We start from the raw sequence: 25,024 nt of genomic DNA, 5'->3' as shown, positions 1-25,024 counted from the left end.
ACACATAAGTATACAAATCACCCAAAGGCTATCAGATTTGATTCTCCTTTCATAAAGAAATCTATCTTGATTAATTAACTACGGCATATTGATAGGCTGCTGCTTAGTAAGAATGGCAAAAAAAAAAAAGTCTAATTGCAAAATGCTCTAAATTTTTACTTGTAGAACAAAAGCAAATTAAGATATGAAGCAATGAAATAATGCAGTGTATAGAAAGTTTAACATAAATGCTTAATAAGTGTATTAGTCTTTTGTTTTTCAAACATCTTTGAGTACATGTCCATGTATCATCCCCTCAATAACCCTGTGAGGTCAAGCTATTTCACTCCTCCTACTCTATTCATTGATTCATTTTTATTCATTCATTAATGCACCCATACCATTCACTGAGCCAACATATAATTAACTCTGTACTAGGTTCTGGGTACACTATAGCAAAAAGAATTGACAAATTCCTGGCCGTTATAGACCTTACAATCTATAACATAATAAACAAGTAAGTAAATAATACACAACTACAAATTGTGATAAGGTTTATGAAGGAAAAAGATAAGCAATTAGGAGTAGAAAAAAGAATGGAAAAAAAATCCCTAAGAGGAACCTGTGAACAAAAGATACCTCTGAAAAGGTAACATTTAGGTTGAAATATAAAGACAAAGATGAGCCTGTTGTTCAGTGTGTGGAGAAGAATGTTCAGCGAACAAAAAAACAGTGACAGCAAAGATACTTAAGCTGGAAGCCCTTGGAGTCTTCGAAAACTAAAAGAAAATATTAGGTGGCTAGAGCCAGTAAGTTGAGAGGAAACGCTGTTATGTCATGAACTGAAAGAGAGGCAAAGGCCACACTATTCAAGGACTTGACATTGTGTCAAGGAGTGTGAAACACAATCTTAGCACAATGAAAAGCCATTAAAGGGTTTTAAGTTGGGGTGCCTGGGTGGCTAACTCAGTTCAGCATCTGTCTTTGGCTCAGGTCATGATCCCAAAATCCTACGATCCAGCCCTGCATCAGGCAGAGAGTCTGCTTGTCCCTCTCCCTCGGCTCCTCCCCTCTGTTCCTGCTCTTTCCCTCTCTCATAAATAAATAAATAAATAAATAAATAAATAAATACATACATACATACATACATACATACATACATACATACATATTTTAAAAGGGAGAGTGTTTTAAGTTAGGGAGAGGAGTAAGATAATAGACTTTTTTTTTCAGATTACTTAGGCAAATGTATGAATAGTGGCTTGTTGGGGGGGTGGGGAGATGAAAATGAAGGATCAAGTTAAATCCTCTCATTTGTAATCTAACTAAGAGATGATAGGTGGCTTAGACTTTGGTGGTATCAGTGAAGATCGAGATAAATGAATTCTAGAAACATCTTGGAGGTAGATCTGACAAGAATAACAATAGATTGAATCCAGAAGGTAAGAAAAAGAGAATCATTTAAAAAGTCTAATTTTGTGGTTTTAGCAACTTGGAAAATGGTGAGACAAAAAGAAACAGGAGGAACAAGTCTTCCTGGAATGAAGGTAATCAAAAGAATCCATATTGGTTTCTGTTGTGCTTATCTTTTCAATTCTTCATATTTCAATTTCAAGAACCCCTAGGCTAGGATCTGAGAAATGAAAACTAAGTAAGATTCACCACTTTTTAATGGGGAAAAGAATCATATGAACCTTCAGATGTTCTTCTTTCAAATGTGATAAATGCTATAATAATTTAGCAGGTGGGACTCAATTAAGAGACTGGAGGTCAAAAGAGGCTTCAAAGAGACAATTCCTAGACCAAGTCTTCAAGAATAAAAAGAAATTATCCTTTAACTGAAAAACATGGAAATAGCCATCCCTATATTTTATGACATAAAACCATACCTTAAACAAGGACTCATCTCTATGCCGAGTTCCCAGTATAAAATGTCCCATATTTTACACGTTTTACAAACCCTTTCAAGTTTCATAAACCCTTAACAATCCCCATTACAAGCACAATGTTCTATCGGGTGTTATGGAGACATGTTTCCCATCCTTGAGTCGCCCTCTTCTGTGGCAGAGATTAGACGTTCATGTATAAAAGAGCCAGAAAAGAATGATGCCAATATGAGATAAGTCAGCTGGTATGAGAAGATAGAGGCTGCCTCTGTATAAGAGCTGAGAGAATTCAAACCAAAGAGACCACAGTGGCAAGTAGGTTAGATGAGAAAGCATTTTCTCTAAAGGACTAAACTTTCACTTACACTCTGAAGGAACCCTGCTCGTCTCATCTCTTTCCTCTGGTCATCCCACTCTCTCATTTTCTATAATGGCAGTTCCAGCATCCGATACACTCCTCTCCTGACCTGTCCTCACATTCTCAGGAGATGGTCTCCCTAACATTCTATTTCAGAATAAACAAAAGCAATCAAACTAGATTTCTCTCAATTTCCCACCATAAACATGCATAAATATTTTCACACGTCTGTATTTACATATTAGAGACCAACCATGGCACATGGTGTTTGCACCTTATCCACTTCCTTCTTCAAGGAAACATATCGACAAGGCATTCTCTCTTATGTATTTAATCTCTCACTCTAACAAGAACTCATGTCAGCATTTTTCACTGAAGCATACCATTTTATTCATCTAGAAAATATCTCAAACCTTAACTCAGTTGGATTCTTAGACACATGAGTGTTTAAATATTCTTATTTTTTGCTCAGAAAATCAAAAACACCTTCCTTTACCTTGTATCTCCTGCCCATGTTCACAGGTCAACCAGTAATCTTTACTTATGTCTTAAAGACTCTTCAAACTTGACTTTTCCAGAATGGATTTCATGATCCTCCTACTACCACACCTAAAAGAAAGCTTTTCTAGAGCACCAGAATTCAGTAAATGATACTTCTACTCACTATTTCATATAAGCCAGAGTACTAGGAATCATCTCTGACATTTTCCTTCCTCTTAACCACTCCCATACACAATTCATCTCTATGTCCTGGCATCCTTATCCCTAAATATCTCATATCTGTTCATGTTTCTTCATTTTTACCATCATGCTAACTTATGCTACCATTATCTTTTGCCTCGACTTCTATAAAAACTTCATAACCAGGTTTTTGTTTTGTTTTGTTTTGTTTTGTTTTGTTTTTAACCACAATCTTTTTCTCCATTTTCCTACCTGATCTCCACATAGCATCCAGAGAGATTTCAAAATTCAAATATGACCATACTACCAGATACTCTCCTCTCTCTCCAATCTACTTAAAATACTTAAATGAAATCCTAAATATCATCTGACTTGTGTCTCCCTGTAATGTATTGCATCCTGTAATGTATTCTCTGAACTCCAGCCATATTGGCTTTATAGCTTCTCATAAGGGGAACTTCCCCTCCTGAGATAAGATCTTTGTACATGCAGTTCCCTGTGCCTGAATAAATCTCTTCCTCCTTCTTCCCCAGGTTGATTCTACTTTTCAAATTTAAGCTTAATTAGCATTTCCTTAAGGAAGCCTTCTCTGACCTTTCTTTCAACATCAGCACCTCCTCAATGCACTTCCAATATATCATGTATATCTCTTTTGAAAAACTCATCAATATTGCAACCTTATCATCACTTGTGTGATTCTTTTTTAAAAAAGATTTTACTTATTTATTTGAGAGAGAGAGAAAGAGAGCAAGAGACTGCACAAGTGGGAGGAGGGACAGAGGGACAAGCAGACTCCCCACTCAATGGGGAGCCCAAAGCAGGGCTTGATCTCAGGACCCTGGGATCATGACCCAAGCCAAAGTCAGAAGTTTAACCTACTGAGCCACCCAGGCACCCCCACATGTGTGATTCTTCATTGTGGCTTCCTCTTTGAGGGCAGAGACTACATGTATGTTTTCTCATACTATGAATTTATAGAACCTATTATAGTGTCTGGGACACAGTAAACACCCTATAAATACTTATGGCATTAATGAAGGAGAAAAGGAAGAAATATAGAAATATAGACAAATAAGTGTATTTGAATGAGGGAAATAATAATAGTGATGTACTATAGAAGAGTCAAGCTTGTTTAAATAATATATGTTGAGATGATAAACTAGCTATAGGCAAGAGAACAGTTCTGATGACAGGAAATTTAAATTTTCCCTTTTTTTCTAATTTTTTTTAAACAGACAGTTTTAAGGATTATATTTCTCTTCATCTATAAAAGGATAGATTTCTGCTGCCAAGGGCTCTCCACAGTCATAGACCTACCAGGTGACTACTCATATTGAGTTGGTGGACAGTTTGGGATTATTCGTCTATATAATATAAGGGTACAGAAAGCAAAGAAATTTCCAAGACTAGGGATTGATGAAGAGAAAAGGAGTAATTTTCTATATATTCTACTATTGCATGAGATGTCCTTACACTCTGTATGGTACTTTGCCCTCTTTATGGGTGGTCTTGTAATTGCCATTCATTTGACTTAGTAAGGAAAGCCACTTATAAAATCAATTCTCAGAAAAAGTACTCTAAAAAATGGAGGAAAAGCAAGTTAGTAGCTTCAAGCAACATCATAAATCATAAGAGGAGGAATTGAACACTCTACTGGAGTTTATGTATATCATTTCATTTGCTCAACATACATGGCTCAAAGAGGTGAAGAAATTTCCCAAATTCAGTAAACCCAGTTCCAGATTATTCTAAAGCCTATACTCTTTCCAGTGCATTTCAAGTAGTGCAACCAAGAATAAAAGCTAAGTACTCTGATTCTCCAGCACTGTGTCAGAAAAGATTGTATCCCCTTCCACAACCCAGTTTTCTTCTCAGATTCTGTGGACTGTCCTGATGCACAAGGGACTGAAATAAATGAGATTCTTTTGTTGGTATCTTATAGGTCTTCTTATAGACCACAAGCTTTCAGAGGGTCATAAAACTTCCATTCTGTGTACATTTTAGAAAACTGCTTTTGGACAAAGACTTCGGACATTAAGTTTTAGCTCAGAATGCATTTTTGCTTCCAAGTTATAAATAGAGTACAAATTTTTAATGAAAATGCTGACACAACCTAAAGAACAATGGTGTATGACCAAATCTATTGCAAAAACAAACTGATTCTTTCAACAGAGTATTAGCATCTTAAGAGAGAGACTATTTATAGGACATGTTTAATTAAGTTGTGGATATTAAATTATGCAAAATTAATACTTCACCAAAATGCAATCTAAGATAGCCATTAAGATCAATTAGCATTTTTTTCAGTAGGTTGGAAGATTTAGCCAATCCAGACTTGAATGGCATTGATTTCTTTAATGAGATGTCTGTTCCAAGTTGGTTAAAAATATATGGGTCAGTAAATAAAATATTCAAATGTTTGTATATATTTTCCTTGCTGCTATGATGAAAGGGTGATTAGACAACCTGCTCCTTCTCCACCCACTCTAATCATGCTCAGGTTTGGGGTTTGGATTAGATGCATTTGTTGTACCTTTTGTTGCTGAAGCCAATCCAGTCTAAAAGGGGCTTTTTTTATGAGGCAGTCATGAGACTATACTACCTGCTGCCAACAGGACCTCCTTGAGGAGCTGCAGCAATTAATGTTCCATTTCTGTGTCAAGTGCTGTTAAAAGTTTTCTTTGGACTAAAGTTTGTCCAAACATTTTGTACAATTCCACAGAGATCTGGGGTAGCTGGAGGCTGCTTCAAGAGGTTTGTCATTGACACTTGCTCTATACTAGTTTAGGAAACTGGCTGTTGCTACAGATATGGCCTCATGGCATAGCTTCCTCTGTTTGGACTACCTGAGGCGAAATTTAAATGAGGCAAGTCTGAACAAGGAATAAGCACAATCAGAAGAGCAGCAGCACAGAAAGTCAGAATAGTAAGCAGGTGCAAGGACATCTTTGACAAAAACACCTGTTTTTTTTTTTTTTCATAATTTAGGCATTTAAGTAACATTTCTTTGTTGTTATTTCCTTGGATTTCTAGGTTCATTATAAATACAATGAACTTTTTGTAATGTACCCAAAAAGGACAAAAAATATTTTTTTAAATGCCTATAATCATTACTACTTAAAGTACACTTTTATTCACATGTTGCACAGCCTTTGTTTAAAGAGTAAAGTTGTGTAAAATAACCATACCCTTAATATTGTTATAGGAAAAATTCTTTAAGGAGACATGCACAGTATGAGGTTCTCAAGGATTTTTCACCAGGAAGAGCTGTCATTCATGACTCATATCTGGAGCTGGTCTATGAACAGACAGACACCAACACTCAACATCAAGAGCACTTCATGATGTCTGTGTTTGTTCTATAATGATCCAAGAATACTAAAAAAAAAAAAAAAAAAAAGGAATAATAATGTGATAGCTAGAGAGAAATACCCAGGAGGGTTTGTAAGACATGCATATACTTTGTTTCTAGAACAAAGGAGATTCCACCATGATTGATGTACTTAAAACATCATAACCAAAGCAATTATGTGTGTTCCCAGAGGCTTTTTCCCCACTCAGGGCTGGAACCCACCATCCCATAATACTTTTCAAGAATTCAGTTAGCCAGGGCAGCCCAGGTGGCTCAGTGGTTTAGTGCCGCCTTCAGCCCAGGGTGTGATCCTGGAGACCCGGAATCGAGTTCCACATCGGGCTTCCTGCATGGAGTCTGCTTCTCCCTCTGCCTGTGTCTCTGCCTCTGTGTGTGTGTGTGTGTGTGTGTGTCTCATGAATAAACAAAATCTTAAAAAAAAAAGAATTCAGTTAGCCAAAATAAGTACAGTAATGGCTCGTGAGTTCAGAAATGACTTTCAAAGGTAAGAAATCACTGCCAGAAAAAAATCAAACTTTATCTTTAAAAAAATTAACTCATTTAAACACTCAAGTTCCATACCTTTTAATTACATCTTCTAATACCTGAGGTAAGTTGAAGAAAGGCCAAACTATCAGAGAGTTCATTGCTCAAGTGCCATTGTGAGGCAAATATATATCTTAAACTGTAACAATTTTCATAGTTCTCCAGTGCTGATAATGATAATGCCAAAATAATGAAATTAACATTGCCTACTATGTGCCAAACACTGATTTAAGCATATTGTATATATTGTCTTTAATTCTTAAAATAATCTTGCAAGGTAGGTATCTATTATTATTTTTATTTCACAAATGAGAAAAGTGAGAGAAAGATGTTGAAATGATTAGTCAAAGTTCCTATGGCTAGTGAAAGGGAGATCTCTTAGACTCCAAAACTCTTGACTGTATTACTATGAAACACTCCCTCCTTGAGTAGTAAACGAAAAGCTTAGTAGAAAGAATGTTAGCCTACAATGAAAGCCTATGTAATGTCAATACATGCCAATGCCTCACACTGTTCAAAATCACTGACAGCATATCACCAGCACTCCCTGTTTTTGCTGTCAGTCTCCCTCCCCCACCTCAACACCATCTCTGTCTCCACCACAAACTCAAGCCAATACCTGAGTTACTTAAGTTGGAAAAGAGGGGAAACCACTAGCCTGAGAGTTTGTACAAGCTGAAACATGCCAGCTATCTTCTCATCTATCAAAATTATCAAAGAAAGAGATGTTTACAAACATGAATCTACCAGAGTATTAAAGTTCATCCGTTGAAATACCATGTTTTTGTGTTTTGAAAAAATTTTTTTAATTGGCTATTTTTTAGTAGTCACAGACATCATAAAGGTAATTATTCCCTCCCGAAAATATGGACACAATTACAGGAGGTTTTTTATCATGGCCAACATTTATAAACATCAGTTAAAATATTACACTGTAATATAGCAATGCTCCATGACTGAATTATCTCATAGAATTTAAGAGTCAAATTTAAGAGTTTACTTGCTTTCAACATTTTTTTTCTCAGTGTTGGCTGCCACTTCCCTGACTACTAAGGTACCAGGCTTTAGTAATGCCCTTTCCTGAATTTCCATACAACTGCTCTAATTATCTGGATCTTACCTAATAGGTCAGGTAATAAGTAGTCATGATTATTAGAAATTTATCTAAATAGACTGTGAAATAAGGTATTGTAGATTTCTCATGTTCAAATACCTGTGCCTGAGAACTATTAAGAATCCCACACAGTGAAGTCATAGAATAGATAATAGTCTGTAAATGGGTTGTAAGCATTGAAATATTGATTTAGTCACTTCAACATGTTTTGTTTACTTCTAAATGGTTCTCAGTTTATATTACATAATTGAGGTTGCTGGATACTAAATAAGTAAAAAGTTCAGTAAATATAGCTGAAGTTCCTTTAAGTTGATGTCAGAGAGAACAAATATTCAATTCTTCCTGAGATTTTTCTAGACACAGAGACAAAGCCCTTTAAATGGGAAAATCCACACATCCATCACATTACAGCATTTTGTATTCTTAATAATTTATAAGTTATTGAATCACTCTATTCTATATTAGCATCCCACTACAAACCTGTGAAAAATAATGTTAAAGCTTATAGCTCTATCATGGAAGATCTCTGAGACATCATCTCATTTTTTTATTTATTTTTTTATTGGAGTTCAATTTGCCAATGTATAGCATAACACCCAGTGCTAATTCCATCAAGTGCCCCCCTCATTCCCCATCACCCAGTCACCCCCACCCCCCCACCCACCTCCCTTTCCACCACCCCTAGTTCGTTTCCCAAAGTAAGGAGTCTCTCATGTTCTGTCTCCCTTTCTGATATTTTCCACTCATTTTTTCTCCTTTCCCCTTTATTACCTTTCACTATTTTTTATATTCCCCAAATGAATGAGACCATATAATGTTTGTCCTTCTCCGATTGACTTATTTCACTCAGCATAATACCCTCCAGTTCCATCCACGTCGAAGCAAATGGTGAGTATTTGTCGTTTCTAATGGCTGAGTAATATTCTATTGTATACAGAGACCACATCTTCTTTATCCATTCATCTTTCGATGGACACCGAGGTTCCTTCCGCAGTTTGGCTATTGTGGACATTGCTGCTAGAAACATCGCGGTGCAGGTGTCCTGGCGTTTCACTGCATCTGTATCTTTGGGGTAAATCCCCAACAGTGCAATTGCTGGGTCGTAGGGCAGGTCTATTTTCAACTCTTTGAGGAACCTCCACACAGTATTCCAGAGTGGCTGCACCAGTTCACATTCCCACCAACAGTGCAAGAGGGTTGCCCTTTCTCCACATCCTCTCCAATATTTGTTGTTTCCTGCCTAGTTAATTTGCCCCATTCTCACTGGTGTGAGGTGGTATCTCATTGTGGTTTTGATTTGTATTTCCCTGATGGCAAGTGATGCGGAGCATTTTCTCATGTGCTTGTTGGCCATGAGACACCATCTCATATTCAATTTCTGTATCAAATGATGAAACCAAGAAGGAAAATAAAGCCTAGCAATTCTCTTAGAGAAAACATTAAAATTCTTTTAGCTCTGAACATAAGGACATAACAAAATTTCTGAATAACGGTTTACCTAGTGGTTATCCACATGGACTTTTTCAAATAAATAAGATTAGAAATCCTAGTAGTACTGTGAAGGAAGACTTTCAAATATGCTACTATGGCTGCCAAGATGGTTGTCCAACCATGCAATGTTGTCCACCATTGCAATGCATAGAATCTTCATGACACCTTCTGTGACACAACAGACAGCTAATAAAATACCAATCTCTTATAAGTTCATTATTTTACACAGCAAACTCAAGAGCATCAATTTGCTTAGGACAGATATTGAATTATACAATAAATGGGAAAAGACTGGATACCCAAAAGACTCACCTAGCCCCCCTATGTGTTGACTGTGGGATGCAAAAAAAAAAATTCACTACTCTGAGCTTCAGTTTTCTCATCTGTCAAACTGAAGAGATATCCTTTGGCAAAGTCAGGTATGGATTATGAGTAAGTAGATTATGCTTTCAGGAATCCTAGAAAAATTCTGCTTAATGTTCTCAATAGAAGGGCAAAGCATTCTTTCAGCATATTAAAATTTAAAGTGTTAAAAGCAAATATCAACACATATAAAAATCCTCCTTTGATGACAAAAACACCCAACAGACTAGAAATAGAAGTGAACTCCTTCAATCTGGTAAAAGACATCTATTAAAAAAATAAAAAACACAGCTAACAGCCTATTTAATGATGAAACAAGGATACTTGCCCCTAAAATCAAAAACAAGTCAAGAATATCTGTTCTTGCCAGCTCTATTAAATAATGTAGTGAATATTCTAGCCAAGGCAATTGAGCAAGAAAATGAAATAAGTGGCATCCAAATTGGAAAGAAAGAAGTAAAACTATCTCTTTTTGCAGATGGCATGATCTTGTATATAGAAAATCCCAAGGAATTCACTAAAAAGCTCTTATAAGTAATAGATTCAGCAATGTTTCAGGGTACCATATCAATAAACAAAACTGATTGTATTTCCATACAGTAGCAATGACCAACCCAAAAATGAAATTAAGAAAACATTCCCATTTATAATAGCGTCACAAAAAAAGAGAAGGCAGGAATAGGTAGGTGAATGCTGAGGCACAAAATCAGTCAACTTGGGCAAAGCTGGAACTCTTAGGAAATATTCAAAGGCAGAGAAAGAGGAAGCTGGGGACAATGGACATAAAATTTGCTGACCATCTTTATCACAGGCCTGCCTTTTGCTCCTAGATGGTTATCTATCATTCTTCCACTTAGCTTCTCAGATCTTGCTATTACCTCAGAACTTACCTTAGACTTCATTTCTTTGCCTAAGGCATGCAGAGTACCTGTTTTCATGTCTTTTGTTCTGTACTCTGTGTGGTTTTTTTATGTGTGCTACCTGGTAATGCCCTTTCATCTCTCCCATGAACCAATGCCTACCTATTCCCTCCATAAATACGTGGGCTTCCTTTCTGGGCATGTTTCAAAGAAATTTATCTGATATAAGTACTGCAGTTCCCAACATATTCTTGCAAACCTAGAGAGGAAACAAGTATATATTCAAAGTACTATAAGGGCCAGAAGAGACAGAAAAAAGGACTGTATCTGTTGTGTCAGTCTAATCTTCCTCATACTTTCCTTGATTTAAAGCACTTGACTACAGCAAAATTGGAATCAGAGACATTCTGCAGAGTTCACATTTCTTAAAGTGCATTGTGATTTTCTAGGATAATTTTCCCTCTGGATTCTTTTCTAACCCCATGGCTACCACCCAGATGGCCAGATGCACTTCTAATCCCAGTGCAGACCAAGTTAAGGCCCTATACTCTGCAATTTTCCATAATTTTCCTAACACTATGATCATCTGATAAGGTCCTGACTTTTTGTTCTATAAGGGGACTGCTGATGGTATAAAAACCTTACTCTAAAAAATAAAAATTTTATCCAGTCTTTGGAAAGACAATACTCATCAAAGCCATCCTGGGTGTGATTTCCCAGCAGCTAAGTTAGCCCAGCGGGTGCTGTGTTCATAGGAATTCTGGAAACACCCAGAGAGCAGACACAACATTATTTATTTTATGACTGGGTTGGATGTTTCTAAGTGCCATGGTCTGGGTATTTATGTGGGCTGTATACAAAATGAGGTCAATGAGGTCACACAATGAAATGTGGAGAAAAAAAATAGAAGTGAGGAAGGAGCTACAAAATCAGCTATAGAAAAACCTTTAGATTACTATACAATTGCTAGTAACACTAGTTACTAGTTACTATAACACTAGTTACTATACAATTGCTAGTAACACTAGTTACACTAGTAACTGGCTTCAATTAGAGTGAATGAACCTTACTGTGGGTAATGTGAGGTGATCTGGGATAACACGCTGAAACAATTAACACGTTAAAAGGACATCTCCTCTGGTTTCTTTGGGGAATGTCTGTTTTTATTGATTTCCTATAAAAGAGAAAAATCACTTTCATAATCTAGAGAGACATGGTAGGGAAATGTTAAAATGATTTAAATTAAAAGGAATATCCAACCCTTCTCTTTAAAAATGGCCTTTGTTACTCAGAACATAAACATCTCTTGTTAATATGACATTCTTGCATCATCAGCTCCTGCCCATCAGAGAGCAAAATGTTTCTTTTCAAGAGCTTCAGAATTTCTGCTTTCAGAGTCTTAAAAAATTGTATATTAACTCCTGGAACTTTTCTCTGTCCCAGTCTAAATCCTTTTCCAGGGGCACCTAGGTGGCTCAGTGACTGAGCATCTGCCTTTGGCACAGGGCGTGATCCCAGGATCCTGGGGCCAAGTCCCATATCAGACTTCTCATGCGAAGCCTGCTTCTCCCTCTGCCTCTCACTTTTTGTCTCTTGTGAATAAATAAATAAAATCTTTAAAAATCAATCCTTTTGCAAAGAAAGTTTCCTCCTTTAAAAATCCAAATAAAAAAGCCCTAAATTAATAACAAGTTACTGCCTATTCTTTTTATGTTCCTCATCAATTCATCCTGCCCCATTCACTTCCTTCTGGGCTAACCTATCCTTTTCTTTCTTTTCTCTTACCACTTATCAAGCAATGATTATGTACCAGAATCTATGTTAGCATTTCCTATGCATTATTATATGTAAATCTCAAAATACCATATCACATGTATAAAGTCAAGAGGGATTAAGTAAGATGTCTGAGGACCCATGACTAGTTAAGTGGCAGTCTGTATTTTAACAAAAATCTTAATCAATTTTAAATTGATTAATTATTATTTAAATTGAATAATTAATTAATTATTACTAAATATTGCATTTTCTGTCTTCCAAAATCCATTTTGAGGCAAAGCTCCATTCTGAACATTCATAGTTTTTTTGTTTTGTTTTGTTTTTGAGAGAGAGAGAGAGACAGAGAGCGCACAGGTGGGAGGAGAGAGAGAGAGAAACTTAATCAGTCTCCACGCTCAGTGCAGTGCAGAGCCTGATACAAGGTTCAATTTCATGTCCCTAGGATCATGACCTGAGCCATGTATGCACCCCATAGTTTTTTGTATAGAGAATTTTGTAACATGTATCACCCAACATAATGATTATTTACATATACTGGCTCCTAATCCATCTTGAAGAATTGAAAGGTTTACAACTTAGAAAATGTACTCAGTAAATGCTTCTTAAATGAGTAGATGAATAATTGATGTAGTCAGAATGTAGTGTTCTAACTTGGAAATGCTAACATGATTTTTGAAAATACTTCACATATCTATTTAGAGGTGACTATTATATACAAGAGAGATATATAGGTATACCACAATATCCACGATAATCTCTATAATAACAAGGACTTTATTCTTAACTTTTAGAAACTCCTCTCATTGCATTATTTTTAAATCTCTAACAACTAAGTAGGCACATATGCAGAGAAAACAAAGCGATTATTCTCAACAAATCATGTATATTTATATATCATATTCTAAACAATAAAATCATACTCTACAGCCATTTCTAAGTAATGCTCAATAACTAAGGATTGTGCCTGGGACATTCCTGAAAGTGATCAAATCCATGTATAAGCCATAGCCATACTGAGTGGTCCAGAGATTTATGCCCTGATGCAGCAGCCACTCAAGCCTCCTGCAATTGTTCAAGTCTAAGTTTCTTTGTTTCCAAGTACCAGAAACTAATTCTTAGCTTAGTTCACTCCAGATTCAGAGATCTGACTGTTTTTACCTGAGTCCCAGAACCTATGGGTCTCTTTTCATTTGCTTATAAGTGGCGAGGTTCAGGTAACCACTCCTATATTCATATGACCATACAACTCAATTAAATTTAAAATGTATACGTGAAGAAGGAGATCATTCTAGTGCTTGATGTAGCCATACAAAGAAAAACAAATAAAAGATAAAACTGTCATGCGTTTTGTTAGGGAAGATATTTCATTTACAGTTATCCAAAAAGCATAAATATGTCCATGTTTCTGTATAATTACTGAAGGTAAAATTTCTGAACGCTAATTTGTACAAGAGTAATCCTGGCTAAAAGGAAAAGTCTTCAAAATACCTCTTGGTCCCACCGTTACAGAGGTGTGGACTGCCAAAAAAGAGAGCATCTAGGAAGAGACTAAGCAAATAGTAATAGAAGCCATTTTCAAGGCAATATGGAGATGGTGACAGGCATTTGTTGAGCAATTTGCAGACAGAAGCATTCTTAAGAAAACCAGTGATAAAAGCTCTGCACTTAAAAGTAACCTGGGGCAACTGCGCACCAAACACCAAGACATTCTTGAAAAAAATGTCAATTATAAGGATACAATCATTCCAGAGCAAAATACCAAGGAATAAGAATAGAGAATCTAGGAGAGAAATGTAGGAAACAATCAAGTGAACTTAAAAATCCACAGAGATAGCAGACTATTTATTATGAATGTAAGTATGCATTAATTTATTTATAACCTGCTTCAGTCAATGAAAGATTTGAGACAGACAAAACATTGTCTTAAACACATGAGGCTAAGATTTTTTCTATTTCCTGAGATATGAGAAGGTGGAAATTAATACCAGAACAACTTTACACATCATTTAGAGTTTTTTTGTCTGATAAACATGCTTATGCTAGCTATCTTGTTAACTATTCCTTTTTCTCATTCTATAATGTGTATTAAGTCATTACCAAATTATTCTTTCATCATTTTTATGTACCCAAGTGTTGCATATAATCAGATATTTGGAATAAATAGAACTAGACTATTTCCATTACTAAATAGACTACTGGCAATTATCAAACTATCAGTGTTCTCAGTGCTTCTTTCTGTGTGAGACTACCACTCATTAAATAAACTCTAATGGGAGCTTCATAATTGTTGCTGACTAGAGGTATTAGTTAAGGTGGGTTTTTTCCCCCTTTGGTTGCAAATAAATCATAAAACATTATACTCCCTCAAATAAACAAAACAAAACAGAATCTAGAATAAATTGGTGGAAAATGTAACATTGATTATCAGCAGATTATTGGGACCTTTTCACAAACTCAAAGAGAGATTTGAGAAAGTAGAACCTCAGGACAGGTTAGCTCTAGGAATCTCAGTAACTGAGGTTCACAGATTATTTTCCAAACTATTGTCATTCGTATGATTCAATACTATTGACTACCAATTTGGTATCTCTCTAATATAAATTTTAAATTCCCAAGAGAAAGAATCCAACTGGCTCAGCTGAGATGAGATATTTGTCCTTAGATTAGTCAGGTTTGGCCAGAGACAAACTCACATAGCCCAAACACCGCCACTGAAAGCCTACCTTTGTGGATCTGGGTTACTTACAGAGAAAACAGAATCATTATGGGTTGTCAACTCCTCTGGAAAGTGTCTGCCCCACTGGGAAATGTAATTACTTTTAAATAAACAACAAAAGAAATCTATGAAACCAGCAGCTCTTAATTCCATAGCAGAAGCAAGAAAAAACGTCTTTCTGATGTTCTCACCTGACCACACAACTGAGAATCAGACTATTTGGTATTTCTGACTTGTGCTCTTCAGGAAGGGTCTTAAATATAGTCAACTATTTAGTCACAAATGTCCTATAACAGAAACACCTAATCTGGGATTTCTAAAGGAACAGTGACAGGAATAAAGTGCAACAAACCCATGTACGTGCATTTGCTATTGTAGCAGACCTATAGTTGTTGTTGTTGTAAAGGAACAGTGACAGGAATAAAGTGCAACAAACCCAAGTACGTGCATTTGCTATTGTAGCAGACCTATAGTTGTTGTTGTTGTAAAGGAACAGTGACAGGAATAAAGTGCAACAAACCCATGTACGTGCATTTGCTATTGTAGCAGACCTATAGTTGTTGTTGTTGTAAAGGGACAGTGACAGGAATAAAGTGCAACAAACCCATGTACGTGCATTTGCTATTGTAGCAGACCTATAGTTGTTGTTGTTGTAAAGGAACAGTAATCTGGGATTTCTAGATCCTATACTATCTGACTCCAAGGTAATAATGAAAGATTAATTATTCTTAATAATCCAAAAGACATAATTCTAATAATGGATTTACTTGCAATAAGACTGCACAAAATAACTTAAATGTCAAATTCCTTTTATTTGGATCTAAAATTATCAGTGTAATAGAGGATCAGCTACTAATCAGAATTCTTGGTGTTACATATTGATTGTCTCTGATAAAATGGGAATACTACCTTATTTTTCTTTGTACCTCCAGCAATATGCATAGTACCTGACAGAGCTGAATCAAGCCACTAAATTTTGTCTAGTTTGTAACAAAATTCCTTAAAACACATACTCAATGGTACTCAGTGAAGGAAAAGTGTAAAATGACTCTTGAAGGTAAGAAATGGAAACCCACCTAAGAAGGTAAAATAATTATTCCTCTTTACCAACAAATATGAGTTGTAGACAATTTAATAAAACTTACTAAAGAAGAAATCAATAGATAGAAGACTCATTCATTGAAACTGCACTCACAAAGCACCTACCACATACCAGGGATTTTCCTAGGTGTAGATATAGTAGAACACTGTATAGCACACACAGTCTCTTTGGTGAAATAGACATACAAATCAGTAATTGTGAGATAATATCATCAGGGATACAATAAAAGGAGTGACTGATGAAGAAACGAAATTATTAAAATTCATCCTTTCTCTGGCATCAGCAGAGTCCCTTAGCATGCACTCCCCTCTGACCATCTGCTCACAAAAGTGTGACATTTTTTATTCTCCAAGTCTCTAGCAAGTCTGGGCTGCCTCCGCACTGCAGGAATGCCTCCAAAATTTAATATCATCATCCCTCCTTCAGTAAAAGTGATCTCACCTCTCCTCCTTTCATAGACAAATAAAAACAAGGAAAGAGGCTTCTTGCTCTTACAAATCTGAGTGAAAAGTAGGGCTCCCCTAGACCTACTGAGTTAGAATGCGATCATAAGTCATGCTAAGATAGACCAGCTGCACCTTCTTCCAGCAGCTCGTATCTCAACAGTAGATGAGGATACATAAGAAGCTCCACACATCACTTTATATTGCTTGTAAGTTGGGTCAAAGGAGCAGGATGCCCAAAAAGTAATTTTCAAAATTCTTGTCCCCATCACATACAAATTATTTTATGACAGACAAACTGTCAGTTACAGTATATACATTTCCCAAAGGAACCATTGTCACATCTATCAGGCAACGCATGTATAGGAGAATATCCTACAAATCAGCCACTTTCTTCACTTTTCTTTACAGTGTAGTAGAATGAGTTCATGAAAAGAGAATTAGGGTATCTGAGATCTATTCCCAGCTTTACATATAATACACTACTCTTACTCCCTTTGCATTTAAATCTCCCATTGGTAACACAAGGATAATGACATAGTACCTGTTTATTTCTTTTTTTGTTTGTTTTTTTTTTTTGTACCTGTTTATTTCTAAAGCACTTGAAAATTCTCTGATAGAATATTTCACATAAGTACAGAGACCATTATTATACCAGAAAGACTTGAAAATTGGAAATCTGTGTACTCATCACTATTAAGCAGTCAACACAACAATGACAGAAGAGAAAACATCCTTCACTGAAGCATCTAAAATCAAGTATTGCTGAATACGCAGCAACTGAAAAAAATACATGTGCAAATATACTCATTTTAATGACTATCCAAATCTAAATCATCAATAATCCATTTAAATAAATCTTTGGCAAATTATCCTGACTCAAAAAAAAATAAAAAAAACCACAGAAATCTCTAATCACAGGTATTTCTTATAATGTAGAGCGTCCTAAAAAAAAAATTCTCCTTTCTAGAATTTCAGGAAGAATTCTAGCACATTCCACTAAGGTTGTTCCAAAATATGAAAATAATTCTCCTTTAAGGTGGCCAATTTAGAATAACCAAATTATCAAACTTACAGTACAGTGGTGGACAGGCATCCAAGCAGGGGCTTCCACTGAGCAGTTCTGGGCTGGGCATTTGCCTTGGTTTTGCTGCAAATAAGTAAAAATAATGTTATATTCTATATATTATGTGTAGCAATATTACACAAGCTAACATATTTATCATCAATGTGTTTATTACCTGATTTACAAGTATAGGAGGAGCCTTTGAGAATGATTTTTTTGGTGCAGTGCTGCAGAAAACTATGCAACTTCTACTCTTATCAAGGCATAAATCATCCTTTGCTTTTTTATTACTCTAAGGACTGGGTTTTGGGCTCTAGACTTCCTCAGCAGGTGGCCTTTTAGGCCCCAGCAGGACCCATCTGAGAACTCTCCTAACCCAGAGGTAAAACTAGTCTCCTCTCCTGTAGGCTCCCAGACAATAGTGACACAGGTTGTACCCATGGCAAGATCACTTCAATCAAGGTACAGATAGACTTATTTACTTGTCTTCTTTTTCTGATTGTGAGCTAGTGGTAATGATTCTCTCTAGAGCATTTCATAGAACCTCAGAATGTAGTCATACAGGACAGATCTTAGAGGTCTCTCTTGTCACATCAGAAAATGAGGTGCAAAGAAATGAAACAAGGAACACAGGGATTTGACATCGTAAGTCATTTGCCAGGCACTTTTTTTTACATAAGAAATCTATCTCTAGCTAACCTATTCTTTTGTTGTAACTCCTATAACTTCATTTCTAATTGGCCTTTTAGAAAGAATGAAGTGCTTCCCTTTAACTAACAAAACTGCTCCATCCCTGTAATAATGAGAACTGATTAGTATTGAAAAGGGGGAGGGGGGTGATCAAAATAACACATCTTCTACTTTTTATTTATTTTATTCTGCACTCAATTATAATATAACCAGATTAATAATAATGTTAGCAATAGTCATAAAAACCTAGCTGTGATTTATTGAGCTACTAATATGCTGCAGATTGTTCTAGACCCATTATATTATCACTAACCACCACAACTAACATGGATAGCAGTATTATTATGCCCATTCTACAGAGAAGTAAACTGAGGTTCAGAGGAGGTAAGCAATTTGCCTAAAGGCTACCCTAGAAGAAAGCATCATAGCTGGGATAGCAGCAAAAATTTGACTGGCTTTGATTCCCATGCATGCTCCCTCTCTGAGAAGCTGCCTCTGGTATTTTTTATTTTCTATCTGTTTAATGGGGCTTAAGACATGTCATCGGCTAATATGATTTCATGTCATTAATGATCTTACCATTTCTGACTTAACTGGAATAAAATATTGAATTTAATACTTACACTAAGAATTTCCTTTTGTGATTTGTAAGCTTTTGAGAACAAACTTTATTTAGGTGATCTATTTTTAAGGCATCACTAAACTCTGAAGTGCTGTTTGAGTGATTATTGATAAAGTCACCATAAAACTACACTTAGATCATCAATCTCCATGCTCAGTTTTCTTTCTTGCTTAAATGAAAATATGACATAGAGTACCAACAGGGTACATAAGGTTCACTCGACTGATATCAGATGACCAATTTCAAACTAAGCTCAGCCATGTACTTGCTGCCATGAGATGATCCGAGTCTTGGTAGTCACATATGTAAAACAGCATTAGTATCTCACCTTATTCAGACAAATACTATTAGATGATACATATAAATTCACCTCAGATCATTGCCACAATTAGCAAGGATGTTAACAGAACACACAACGTAACAAGAACAATCTTATTTTCCTTTTCTGAACGCTTAAGCCAGATAAATATAATTTATCTATGTATGAGGTTAAACTTTTTGAAATTTGAAAATATTATTAAAATGCCAGTTATTATTATGATAGAGAACAAATTGAGGGTTGGTGAAGGAAGGTGGTGGGGGATGGGCTAAACCAATATAGTGTAACTCTAGTTAACTAACTAGAATTTAAATACACATTTGGACAAAAAAAAAAAAAATACTAGATACTATTATCTCTAATTATGAGAATTCATACCAAAAATGTTAACAGTGAGGAATGTCTCCTTTGTAATAATTTATAATTGTTATTAGTAGTAGTAATAATAAGCTTGTTTTATTTTTATTTTTTTATTTTTTTTTTTATTGGTGTTCAATTTACCAACATACAGAATAACACCCAGTGCCCGTCACCCATTCACTCCCACCCCCCGCCCTCCTCCCCTTCTACCACCCCCAGTTCGTTTCCCAGAGTTAGCAGTCTTTACGTTCTGTCTCCCTTTCTGATATTTCCCACACATTTCTTCTCCCTTCCCTTATTTTCCCTTTCACTATTATTTATATTCCCCAAATGAATGAGAACATATAATGTTTGTCCTTCTCCGACTGACTTACTTCACTCAGCATAATACCCTCCAGTTCCATCCACGTTGAAGCAAATGGTGGGTATTTGTCATTTCTAATAGCTGAGTAATATTCCATTGTATACATAAACCACATCTTCTTTATCCATTCATCTTTCGTTGGACACCGAGGCTCCTTCCACAGTTTGGCTATTGTGGCCATTGCTGCTAGAAACATCGGGGTGCAGGTGTCCCGGCGTTTCATTGCATTTGTATCTTTGGGGATAAGCTTGTTTTATATCTAGATAGTGTTCATTTTTATGAAGCACATGGCAAAGGGGCAAATAATAATTGAGTTATGCTTGGGTGGAGGAATATAAGTACTCATAACGTATGATAGGAGCTAAAAAAACGTAGTGTTTGAACTTCCATGGACATACAGCATGCAGTAGAGAAAGTCTGTGTAAGTCTCTCTTACTCCATTACTACCTGAGTTTTGGATACTAAGATCTCCCATTAGTGTTTTAATCAAGCATATTAACAATATGATTACATAGGAGCAGACATGTATAAAGGTCTACTGAAGACAGAGGCCACATGGACATAAATTATGTTTAGTATGTGACCAGAAGAAAAATAAGGTCAGAATATAAGTTAGGATCTTGGATTTCAGTAGTGTTCCCAATAATCCATCTATGAAACTTTGGGAAAGCTACTTTAAAACTTTAAACCTCACTTTTATCACGTATAAAATAAGAGGGTTTTATTAGATCTACAATTCAATGTGGAGAGAGGAAGTGTCATTCATCCGTGGATCTTATCCAAACCTCATACTCCTCCCAATAATTTAATATGTTCCCTCTTCCAAAAAAGTGCATCCTCCAGTTAAAAACCCCTATCATTCTGATCTACTGTTACCTAAGATACAGTTATTCCTCCGTGAATTTGAGTTATAACAAAGGTTGAGAACTTCTAGTAGAGATGGTCTCACAAGAGCTTTCAACTCAAGTGTAGTTACTGAAAGCCCTAACCCTATGTTTTGCCTAAACCTTCCTTCTACTTTGAAAGAAGACAAGATCTGACAGGGGTCAAGGGAACTGCCACAGTGGTAAAGTAATGGTTTAAAATTGTTCCTTTTTCCTTACAAGTTTCCATTCTCCTTCTTCAGTATTTTTTCTAACATTTAATGTGGGCACTGTGGTCAAAAGAATTTAGGCACCCAATTGGAAGATCCATATCTCTTTAGAGGCCATCTAGAAAGAGAACAAATACTAGAGGAAAGGACACACTCAACCTACTTTTAAGTTAATTCTTAGGCTAAAAATGAAGAGGGAATATTACAAATATCTGAAGGGCCAGTCCAGCTCTCCAAGTAAGATTTTAAGATAATAGTTGGTAACAAATTAATCTAAAGACAGAGCTTTCCTTTCCCCTTCTCTCCCACTCAACCACCTGGATATATATACCTACAGACTGTTGATACGTGACTTGATCAGGATTCAAGATCTACAGTGGTAACCCCGAAAAACATGTTCTCTCAAGAGACCAAACTAACAGTGGGTCTTCATACGTTTAAAGTCACTATGCTGTTTAGACAGGTTGATATTTCCAAATCTCTCACTCCTTTGGTTGTCTTTTTCTGACTGTAACATCTTGATGTATTTCATTCTAGATTATCCTGAGCAAATGAGTCTGACATGCTGGACAATTACACCTCAGATTGATTATGTAAATATATAACTACAAAGGATTTGAATAGTGACAAACACTTGGCAAAGAAAATTCTAAAGATTTTCTACCCAATGAATCCCAACCCTAGAAAGAGTGAGGATTTTTTTGACTATCAGCAGTTTATGTCTGTTAGAGTGCTTTGGAGTTTACAAAGTATCTATATAGACATTTTAGTCATTTAATCCCCCAAACAACTTTGTGTGTGGTAGTGTGAGAACTGACTCATCCAAATAAAATTTTGACCTAAATGTTTCATTCAAAACAGCATGTTCTTCTGAAAGCAGAGAACAAGCTGAAAGGTTCTGTTGTAATAGTCACAGTAAAATGTTTCTTGTAATCATAGGGTTTCCTCCTGGGTTGAAAATTGCCTCATGATAGTACTGTACCCATACTCATTCATTCTTTTATCTATTCACTCATTTATCAAATATGTTTTACATGGAAGACACCATGCTAGCTATATAGAGAGACATAAAAATTTAAATAAATATTCTTTCTTCAAAGAGCTCCTGATCTTTTAGGAGATACACTACAGCATTTTACATTTAAAAAGGGTTAAAGGGCTCAGTTGGTTAAGTGTTCAACTCTTGATTTCAGCTCAGGTCATGATCATGGTGGTAAGACTGAGCCCTACATCAGTCTCCATGCTAGGCAAGGAGTCTACTTATCTCTTACTCTATCCCCTTCTCCATCTGCCCCTGCCCCTGCTCATGCTTTTTCTCTCTAAAATAAATAAATCTTTATTTTAAAAAAAACAGGTTAAATACTAGGATCATTCATTCATTTAGTTGGTCAACATTCATTGAGAAATTAGTATGTGCCAGCTACTATATTAGGAAAAAGGATACACCAAGACTCAGTCTCTATCTAAAAGAAGTTCTGAGTCTAGGGGGGAGAAATGACCTGATAAGCATGCAATTGTAAAGCAATATTCTTGAAAGAAATAAAACATGACATGGGCCAGTCAAAAGGATCCATCTCACCCATTTTGGGGCAGGACTAAAGATGAGAAAGGGCTATGAAAAATTGTACAGAGAAATTCAGGACAAAGGTAAGAGTACTGTACTCTAAATAAGGAAGGTCTTTATACAGGAGACACTTCAGTTTTCCAGTAAAGCTTTTAGGAGGAAAAAGGATGAGTAGACAGCCTTTGAGACAAAGGTACATCATACACCATCTTACAGTACTGAATCGAAGTATTCTAGGACTTGGTCACAAAGTCCCTTGATTCCTCTTGCTTAGAAAGCCTCAGAAATCTAGGTCTGGGGGGAAAGAATTGTTCTGTGCTCTACAGACAGCTGACTTCTTCCTCTCCCCTCATTTATCCTACTTCACAGTGAGTGCACGGACAACAGGGTGTGGAGCAAATAAGTACTATGAAGGAGTGGACAGACATGATGGTCCATTCCTGGTCCTATACAAAACACAAGAGGCTTTCCTGAGTTGAGTCTTTGAAAAAGTACTTGAGGTGTCCTTCTATCTTTTTTGAAACTCTCAGATGCTTTAAAGATGAAGAAACAGACGTAAAAACATGATGTCCTAATGGTAAAACTAAGTGGCTTATTGCACAGCTGAAATAAAATAACATGTAATAATTTTGTGCAAATAGACTGTGAACTCTAAGGCACTTTATATATGTGACAAGTAATTATAGTATCAATTGTTATAAACATTAATATAATACTTACAAATTAATTCTTCTTTTTAAAATTATTATAAAACACATTTTCAGACTTCTAGCTCATAAGTACTCCAGCACATCAAGTTAAGGGAATTTCCAAAAATATTGAAAAAAAAATACACAACTCCCAAGGTGCCTCCAAATCAAGAATTTTACAGATAGATCCATAATATGTATATAGGTAGACATATAAGGTGTGTATATATATGTACATAAATGTTTATATGTACATGAATGTATAAATAATTTGAGCAAATAAAAGTTTTCATCCAGTTATGTTCCTTATTTGCCATAAAAATGTGTAATTTTAGTGTAAGATGTTAAAGAAAAGGAGAAAATCAAATTTTGCCAGGTGCAGAAGTATAGTATAGGCACAAAATGTTACATTGGTAGTCTTGTCTAAGACATCAACATATGACAAAAATGAGATTCTAAAGGAGGTGCTATAATTTCAAAGGAAATTGCCAAGAACTACTTTCAGGTCTCTGAACCCTTATCTATAATGAGGTTATATGAGGCTTATGTGTTTGGAGATTTATAAAGGGATTTATTGGTAGAGGGGCTGGTGGGGGTGGGGATCTCATTTTTCTCTTAAATTAGTGAATGAGGCTTCACTGGGTCTCATATCGAGCTTCATATAACTTCCTTGAATTTGGGAGGGCAGTATCCTGGGATCCAACTCCTACCTGAAAAATTTAATGAATGAGGAAACATGGCAAATTGGTTTTTGCCTCAGGAGAAGTACCTTCTTTTGGGCCAGACTGCACTTCAGTTTGTTAAAGAAAAAAAAAAAAAAAAAAAGCCATCCTGGAGCCATTGTGATGCCTGCTAAGACAACCCTTTGTGTGGATGCACTGCTAAAAAACCAGGGCTGAAGAAATACATCAACTACATTACAGAAGATTTAGTCAGAGAGGCCCAGAAGGGAAAACTCTAAGACCCACATCAGCCCTAATTAGAGATAGGGTCTGAAGCCAGACTGCCTGGGTTAAAATTCCAGATCCACCTTTTTACTGGTGAGGTGACACTGGGCAAGTTGCTTAATCTCCCTTTGCCTCAATTATGAAGATTAAATGAATTACTACTAGTAAAGCACTTAGAACTATTTCTGTACACAATCAGCACTATGTATGTGCTATTTTCTTTGTATTTTTTTTTATCTATATTATTCCATGTCAGTTTCAGAGAGCAAAAAAGTGTGGTAATCCCAATCCCATAAGAACTTTCTGCTCAAATGTTTACTTCTCTTTCATGCTCCAACTAGCAAATGGAGAAGAAGAAAAGAAAAGCTTGTCTTATCTGAGGATCCAATAGTAAGGAAAAGAAAATCTCATATCTGGAGAAGTGGTCAGAGTTATGATTAATATTTGGAACTGGATAATTTTAATTACTAAATTAAATCTATATTTGTGATTTTAAATGATTGGAGAACTTTTAATTCCTTAGAAATAACTGGAAATTCATGGGAAGTCATATGACTGCCCAAGTTTTCATCTAGAGAACAGGGTAGGGATTACTGACAGTAAGAAGCATTAGGCAAGAAATCAGGAGCCATTAAAGTGGCTT

General features: G+C 35.9%; 1 protein-coding gene across 15 annotated transcripts in view; it reads right to left on the bottom strand.

Annotated features, from left to right (window-relative positions):
- Positions 1-25,024, bottom strand: part of DLG2 (discs large MAGUK scaffold protein 2) — a 1,976,108-nt gene that overhangs the window by 1,491,727 nt on the left and 459,357 nt on the right. For all 15 annotated transcript variants that reach the window (XM_049098993.1, XM_025419434.3, XM_025419437.3 and 12 more), the window contains one exon: positions 17,743-17,817. In XM_049098993.1, the coding sequence (XP_048954950.1) occupies positions 17,743-17,817 (75 nt within the window). The remainder of the gene's footprint in view (positions 1-17,742; positions 17,818-25,024) is intronic.

Source organism: Canis lupus, chromosome 21 (assembly GCF_003254725.2).
Source record: "Canis lupus dingo isolate Sandy chromosome 21, ASM325472v2, whole genome shotgun sequence".
In the NCBI taxonomy this organism is placed as follows: Eukaryota; Metazoa; Chordata; class Mammalia; order Carnivora; family Canidae; genus Canis; species Canis lupus.
This window is presented reverse-complemented; position numbering and strand designations above follow the sequence as displayed.